The sequence below is a fragment of the Neophocaena asiaeorientalis genome, unplaced genomic scaffold (assembly GCF_003031525.2).
Source record: "Neophocaena asiaeorientalis asiaeorientalis breed wild unplaced genomic scaffold, Neophocaena_asiaeorientalis_V1.1 scaffold251, whole genome shotgun sequence".
In the NCBI taxonomy this organism is placed as follows: domain Eukaryota; kingdom Metazoa; phylum Chordata; class Mammalia; order Artiodactyla; family Phocoenidae; genus Neophocaena; species Neophocaena asiaeorientalis.
The window spans coordinates 5,129,605-5,137,668 of NW_020173377.1; the positions used below are offsets into that span (position 1 = coordinate 5,129,605).

The 8,064-nt window shown below is 43.7% G+C and overlaps 1 protein-coding gene across 2 annotated transcripts in view; it reads right to left on the minus strand.

Annotated features, from left to right (window-relative positions):
• ARHGEF3 (Rho guanine nucleotide exchange factor 3) overlaps positions 1-8,064 on the minus strand; it is a 311,369-nt gene that overhangs the window by 199,303 nt on the left and 104,002 nt on the right. For both annotated transcript variants that reach the window (XM_024746368.1, XM_024746369.1), the window contains exon 3: positions 6,480-6,546. In XM_024746368.1, coding sequence (XP_024602136.1) covers positions 6,480-6,546 — 67 coding nt within the window. The remainder of the gene's footprint in view (positions 1-6,479; positions 6,547-8,064) is intronic.

Here is an 8,064-nt window from a genome sequence, read left to right on the forward strand (position 1 = left end):
AGTACTAAAAAAAAAAAAAAAAAAAAAAAATATATATATATATAAGCAACAAGAATTTAATATATAGCACGGGGAATTATATTCAGTACCTTGTAACAATCTATAATGGAAAATAATCTGAAAAATATATATATATAACAATCATTTTGCTGTATACCTGAAACTAACACGGTATTGTAAATCAACTATACTTCAATAAAAAATGAAAATAAAAAAAAAATACAATCCAAGGGAGTATAAGGGAATTAAAAGGGATTTGGGGTGATGAAAAGTTTACCATAGAATTGTCCCTTGTTTTTAGCACTTTTAAAAAGTTGGTCATGTCTTACCTCCTTTGAAGACAAAGTATGTGTCATCAGCCTTGTTTTAAAGAGGCAGTAGGCTTCAACGGCCTGGGGACAGACTGTCCCAAGTTCAAATGCTGGCTCTGCCACTTACTATGGCTGTGATTTTAGGCAAGTGAGCAGATGTAGGCTCAGTTTCCTCATCTTCGAAATGGAACAGATACCATCTACCACGCAGGACTGCCATAGCCTTGCTTGGAGCTGATGTTAAATAATGTAGGTAAATGCACAAACAGAGGCTGTGAGAGAAAAGAAAGCCATGCCACCTTCTTCTGCAAAAGAGAGGTGAGGCCACAGTAAACAATGACCAGGCCAGGTGTGTGTTGAGTATTAGAGACTCTGTCACTGTAATGAGTTGTGAATTTCAAAGCATTTCAGCCTGATCATCAAGAAACATTCGGCTTCCTTCCAAACACGGGGGCCTGGGATGGGTCGGACAGCCTGCAGCAGGCACAGGACCTATTGTCTGAAGACGTGGATCTGCTCCTGATCTCTTGGCTTGACCCTCACAGTGGTCAGCAATATTTCCTGTCTGTCTAGGAACTGGACTTCCTTTGGTGACAGTACCAAACTCTTCCTTGGAACAGAAGGTTAGTATTTAAAATAGCATTAACTGTGCCAGGAATGACAGGAATATGTATCAAAAAAGTGCATAGAGAGAAGGCTGGGCAGGGAACTATAGATGCTTGGGGTGTGGGAGAGAAGGGCAAATGTCCATGCAGGAAGGAGCTGGGGCAGGCTGGATGTGGTGGGCTGATAGCGGGCCAGCCTATGTGAGAAGTGTCCCTTTCAAAGGCCAATAAGGGCCATTTTTGGCCCCAGCAGGATGAATAAGCCTCAACAGGCTTTGAAAGGCTTTCAAATCAATCTTTTTACAGATTCTCATATACGTAACTACTTTCTACCATCAGAACTGTATCCATATGTGCATGGATAATAGAACTCTGAAAGTGGCTTAAAAATGAGGACCTTTGCCCTAAAAAATGTGATGTGCTTCCCAAACCCTGCACTAAATTTCAAGCACCCACTGACCCCCCAAATATCTGGACACCCCACTAAGAGGGATTCCTTACTCACCTGACAAGGGTGCAAGAGGCTGCAGGCATGGATGGCACTTGTGTTACCCATGCCATATAACCAGGCGGGAGTCATTTGAAAATACAGGTGTCTACTATCATGTTTAGGGACCTTTTGTTTTTAACCTCTGTTAAGCAGCTCTGTTATATGCCTCCTACTCTGACATTTTGCAATGACAAAATAATTTGTTTACATATACATCTACTAGATGTTAAGGTTCACAAGATCAAGACTGTATCTTATTCAATTTCGTGTCTTTATGATTGAATAAATGCTTATTGACATTTTATTTTAAAAAAAGAAAGAAAGAAAAACAACAAGAAACTGTTCCTTGGAGCAAATGTCCCTTCCCCACTTCCAGTGGCTCTAGTGGAACTGCCAATCACGAAACACTGTCCACCCAGCTCCCTTAGGGGAGCACGTAAACAAGGCCTGTCCAATACTCTTGACCACAGTGATTGGCCAAGGTATAGCTATGTGATTGGCCAAGGTATAGCTATGTGACTGGAACCAGGTCAATAAGAGTCCTATGCTGGGATTTCACATCTGGATTCTGGAAGCATAAACCTCTCTCTTTCCTCTGGAAAAGTATGGCTGTCTGTGGTTATCCCCTCCCTCCAAAAAAGTCCATGTGCAGTAGGAGAAGACCAAAACCCCAAGAGTGACAAAGCTGAGAGAGCATACCTGGATACAGTGGTATCTGAAGCAGTCAAATGAACCAATCAATTCCCCTTTCTACTTGAGCTTGTTTTGATTGAGTTTCTATCACTTGTAGCCAGAAGAGTCCTAATACACTAAACCTTATTTTTCTCATCTGAAAATTAAATAGTTAGGGCTACAATATTCAAAGTCCCTTCCAAAGCCCCAGAGTTTAGAAATTTCTTACCAAATGGCTTAGGCAAGGGTAAAGACCAGGCACTGGAGAAAGAGACAAGACCAGCATGGCCCTGAAATCTGGTTGATATTTAAAATTCAAATCTCAGATCTGGCACCTAAAACAATGCCTCACACATGGTACATCTTGTTAAGCATTCTTAAGTTAACTACAGGCAATGGCAGGTGTTGTGGTCCAGAGATTTTCCCATTTCTAGGATGAGTTTCCTCCCTGAGTCTGTCTCTGTGACCCTCTTTCTCAGCTTACTGGAGGAGCTGTAGCAAATATTTTCACAAGGAATGGTGGAAATTCTGAGCTGAGCACTGCCCCAACCAGATCCAGAAGAGATGTCTCAGAGCAAGACACCTCCCAGGGTCCCACCTCTCTGAGGGTCCTGCTTTCTTATTCTCCCCATTCTGTTCTGGTTTCACTCATGATGTTCCCACCAAAACTCTCCCAACCAAAACCATCCTCTTGGCTTCTCTCCACGAACATCTCTGTAGCACCCATGGTCTGGTGAGAGATGGCACAGCACCACCCCTTGCCCAGGAGGGTGGGGAAATCCCATAGGGTTGGTAACACCCAGGGCCTCTGTCTCCTTAGACGAGCATGAGAACCAAAGGACACAACCTACAATTAACAACGTCAACTCATGAGAGGACTGAACCGCTTGGTAGGTAGAAAGGATGTGTCATCCAAGTGTCACCAGCCCTTCCCGAGGCTCTCTGCAGACAAAAACTCCAGCCAAAAAAAAGGAAAACCACAAATGCAACTCCTAATGCCTTGAGAAGTCATGCAGATCTGCAGTGAATGTTTCCAGGGAGGATGAGGAGGGGGTTACAATACATTCATTCAGCAAGACTTTCCTTAAAATTTTTTTGAAACATCTTTCTTTTCCCAGAATGTCTATTCCTTAAGACACTGACCACTCCCTTTGCTCCCTCGTGCCCTGTCCCCGGCTCCCTCCTTGGCCCTCATGTGTCTCCCTCTTCACTTCTCATCTAGAGCCATGTGGTTCCTTCTCCTCTTGCCTTTTCCAACCCATTTCTTATCACCTCTTCTCCCCACTCCCACCCCCAAACCCCACAAATGTCCAGGACCTGGGTGAGCTAACACAGGATGCTTCTTCTTTACAAGCTAAAGAGGAATGGAATTGCAAATGCTTCTAATGGTTTCCTCTGCCATGTATATAAACATGGGAAATTTGCGAGCACAGAGATTCTAAAACCTTCCTTTCCAAATAAAGAAGAAAAGGAAGAGTTCACAGAATGCGTGCCTTGCCCTAGCACAGCCTGCACAGTTCATTCTAGCAGGCCCGAGAGTCACATTTCATTATAGAAAATGTATCAGCTAGAGAATACCTCCAACATCCTCCTCCCAGCACTCTGGGTGCTTCTTGTCTTCAGTTCCAATTACCATAATGATGGTTACAGAGCGTGTCCTGGCTGGGAGTGAGGGTGTTTCCACTTAGCTGGGTTTCCTTCCTCCCCCACCATGTCATGGAGGATTATGCTCCAAGTGACACAGAGATGATTTGGCCACAGAGGAATGTGGCAATTGACCAGGCCCCGAACCATCTCCCTCTGGTGTATCTTGAGGTCAGTTTGTCTAACTTTACCAAGAAGCTACTGGGCCCGGAAGAATCAAAGCAAAGACAAGAGACCAAGATCAACACAACAATTGACCTAACTGCCTAACAGACTCTAGTCACTTTGACACTTTTAACCATTTGGGAAAATCTTAAGTTAACGAGCTGGCTAAGAATTTGAGGGCTGATAGGAAACTGAAGTCAACAAAGCATTAGATGCTGTCATCTATTTGGTTGCAATTAGCCAGGGGCACTTTGTTTGTTTGCTCCCCTGCAGCAATTACTAACGTTAAATGTTACCCCTGCAAGGCTACAACTGACAGAGGGTCCCTTAAACCAAGTGTGCATCTAACAGGTTCCTTTTCAGCAGCAAGTTCTATAAACCAGACTTGTGCTTAAAAGTTCATAAAATATTTTTCAAGGACAAACAGTTTAAGAGGTCTCACAGCCATAGGGAGGGTAATCAATTGTCCCGGCTTTCCCGGGACTGAAGTTTCCCAAGACATGGGACTTTCAGTGCTAAAACCAGGACAGTCCCAGGCAAACTCAGGGCAATCTCTACATGTTCCCCAACCCTAAGCTAGTGACTACTGTTGATTCAGAAGGAAGGGTGGGGAACATTGAAAGGAGGGTAGAGAGGGAGAGAAAATAAACACCTTCAAAACAGCCAAGTGCTCACAGAAGGTTCAATTTCTCTGTAGTTCAAAATCAACTACAAATATCAACTGTTCCAAAGTGTGTATAAACTGTTTTGTCAACAAAGGATTTATGGCCAACGACTTTGGGAAATGCTCCAAACAAAATCCCATCAGGTCTCCTTCACGTAGTCTCTATGCACATCAACCCATCAAAGGCTCTGAGAAGTCCTGGAGTGGTGAACATATTTAGTTTGGTGCTCTCAGGGTGTCCCAAGTTTTTCTGACCACACAAGATTTTTTCACTTAATGGTTATGATCATGCAACTGAACATACTTTGAGAAATGGGGATCTTATCCATTTATGGATATGTGTCAACAAATTTCTCTTCGTACTCAGTGAAAAGCATGCTGAAACTTAGCTAAAAGAGAGCCAGGATCTATATTTTTAAAAAGACATCTGAGGAAAATGACTGAGATATATGTAGGATATTAAAGATGAATGAAACCAGTAAAAACAGTGCTGAAAAGACTAAAGACCTGAACTTGAAACATAATCTGAATTGAATCTTGTGTCTGATAGATATAAGAGATTTTTTTCTTTCGTTCTTATTTTTTTTTTTTTTAATTTTTGGCTGCGTTGGGTCTTCGTTGCTGTGCACGGGCTTTTTCTGGTTGCGGCGAGCAGGCTTGTCATTGCGGTGGCTTCTCTTGTTGCGGAGCACGGGATCTAGGCACGCAAGCTTCAGTAGTTGTGGCACACAGGCTCAATAGTTGTGGCTTGCGGGCTCTAGAGTGCAGGCTCAGTAGTTGTGGTGCACAGGTTTAGTTGCTCTGTGGCATGTGGGATCTTCCCGGACCAGGGCTCGAACCCGTGTCCCCTGCATTGGCAGGCAGATTCTTAACCACTGCACCACCAGGGAAGCCCCTAAGAAAGTTTTTATTCATTCATTCATTCCATTTATTCATTCAAATTAATTAAGCATGTATGTGCCAGGTACTGTGCTAGGCCCAGGGATATTGCAGTGAACAAGAGAGAGTGATAAGGTCTCTGATGCTTGGGGCTTCCAATCTTAAATTTCACTAAGTATTAAGTAACAATCTTAACAATGAGAAAAAAGTACAGGGGTCCATAGGAGGTGTCTCTAGGTCAGATTCAGGAGGCAGACATGATGCATTCCCACGGGAGGTGATGTCAAGGCTTAGACCCGATGGATAAAGTGGGTGGGCCAATGCAGTGTGTGTAGGAGTGTAGTACTGGGCAGCAGGGGACAGTGTTCTGGGCAGAAGGAATAACACATGCAAAGGCCTGTGAAACAGAGCTCAGAGCATTCTCTACACAGGCAAGGGTCTTGTTCCTGAAGTCAGAGGTAGAATTCATTTTAACACACAGAAGGGCCTCCATACACTTTGACTATTATTATTATCATAATCACATAAAGGAAGAGAACTCTGCATCCAGGAGGGGTTAAATCTGACCCTTCCTACACCTCTAAGGGTCTACGGCTTTGTGATTGGGAGAATTCTATGATTCCCTTTAGAGTCTGTTTAAAGCTTATAGACCTCTCCTCTTGTAAAGTTCCTGCAAAGTCATAAATCTACACATGAATAGACTGTACATTTCTGATTTCTTTTTCCTTCACTGTGCACCGGTTCCCTTTTTGTTCCCCCAAAACAGCCACAATGCCCACTTCATCAACCTTGACATCTCTTGGCTTCTTTACCAGATGCTTCCAGTAACCCAAGACCTACAGGGCAAGCAACGTCAACAGGTGCTTAGCGAGCCACTTAGATTTTTTAAATTAAACCACAAGTGGTGATGCAAACATGACTTCCCTGAGTGGTAAAGCACAGAAGCTTGGTGGAGACTTTGATTAGTAAAGCCAACCTCGGCAGTGTCCTCTCTGGAGCATCCGGAACAGGACATATAACGGCTGGGACTGTCCAGGGAAAACACTTACCCCTCTGAAATTCCAGGCTTTAGGAGACGGAAACATGGGAAAGTTGTTTTGCCGCTGCCGTTTAGGCCTGGAAGAGGACAAAAAAAAGAAAAGAAAAAAAAAAAGACGATGCATTCATTATTCATTGGTTAGCTCTTCAGAGGAAATCACCAATTTCAGATGTAGCTTTGTCAAAAAGAGAGATGCTTGGAGAGATGGTCCAGGCAGGTGAGGCAGCTATTGTTTTCTACAGCTCTGCAATCTTTAGCAGCCAAACTCACTGCAAACTCCTTCCCAGGCCCCCAGGAGGAAAGCTCCAGAGTCCCTTAAAAAAGTCAAAAATTAAAAGATAAAAGAAAAAAAGAAAAGAAAATCTAAAATTCAACCTGGATGAGATCAAAAAGCCAGACCAAACTCCAATCTTGATCTTTATTTCTCACACACAAGCAGTTCCCAAAGGGATGTCATCAGATGATGTCTGTAGCTTCGGCAGAGCCTGGAACCCTCCCTTGTTGCTCAGTTGCTGGGGAGTTCCTGCACCTCCACTCAGGCCACACTGGAGCTCTAAACTCTTACAGGGACGACTGACAGGACATGCAGCTGCTGCCTAACAAGTTAGAACTGGCTTTCTCGCCTATTAATCTCTCCCCACGAATCAACCGCCTTAGATGTGATGGAGGCAGCTTCAAGTCGGATCTGCACAAGCGGCAGGTAACCGGTACAGAAAAGGAAAGATGCAGCAAGGGGGCTGGGCGGCTCCAGACACACCAGGAACACCTTACTTCTGTCTTGTAAAGTGAATCCAATTTAGTAGCTGCCAACATACCCACAAGGGTACGTCTTACAATGTTTTTCTGGAGTGGTAAATTACTCCTCCCCAAAATGCTATGTCTGTCAATATGGATATTCAAATGTCATGTTTGTTTGAAGTACCACTTCACTGAAAAACATCCCTGAAAAAGGTCCACCTTGCACTTGCCCTGAGGTTTTAGTCACTGATGTGCCAAAGGGTGGTGGTGTTGGTATTTTAACATGATACACCTTTTCTTTGACCTCCCTGCCACAATAAGCAGGAATGCAAGGCAGGATGCTTGTAGTGACCACTGCACAGGCTCTGTGGTATGTCAGGCCTGATAAAAATCTGGACTGACTCTACCAGGCCTAAGAGATAAGTAAACAAAATACAACATAATTATAATAATAGCAGCAGCTGACAGGTACTGGGTATTTAAAACAGCATATGCTAATACTTTATGTAGTAAATCTCACTGACTCTCCACTGGGAGCTGAGGTTCACTGTTGTACCCATTTAACAGATAAGAAAACAGACACCTAAGGATATTAAGTGACTCAACTATCACCATACAAGTGAAATCAGGATTCTGTTCTCAGGTGTCTGATCTCACACCCCATGGTGTTTTATTAGCTGTGTGACCCTGAGCCCGAGGCTTAAGCTCTGGAGCTTTCATATTCCTATGTGCAGAACGAGAAATAATATCCTGTACACAGAGTCAAGATGAGATGTGGGTTCTAACTCCAGTGCTGTCACTGCTAAGTTCTCAACAGATGTCAGCACGGTGCCCACCCCACCCCCAACCTGCCTTCC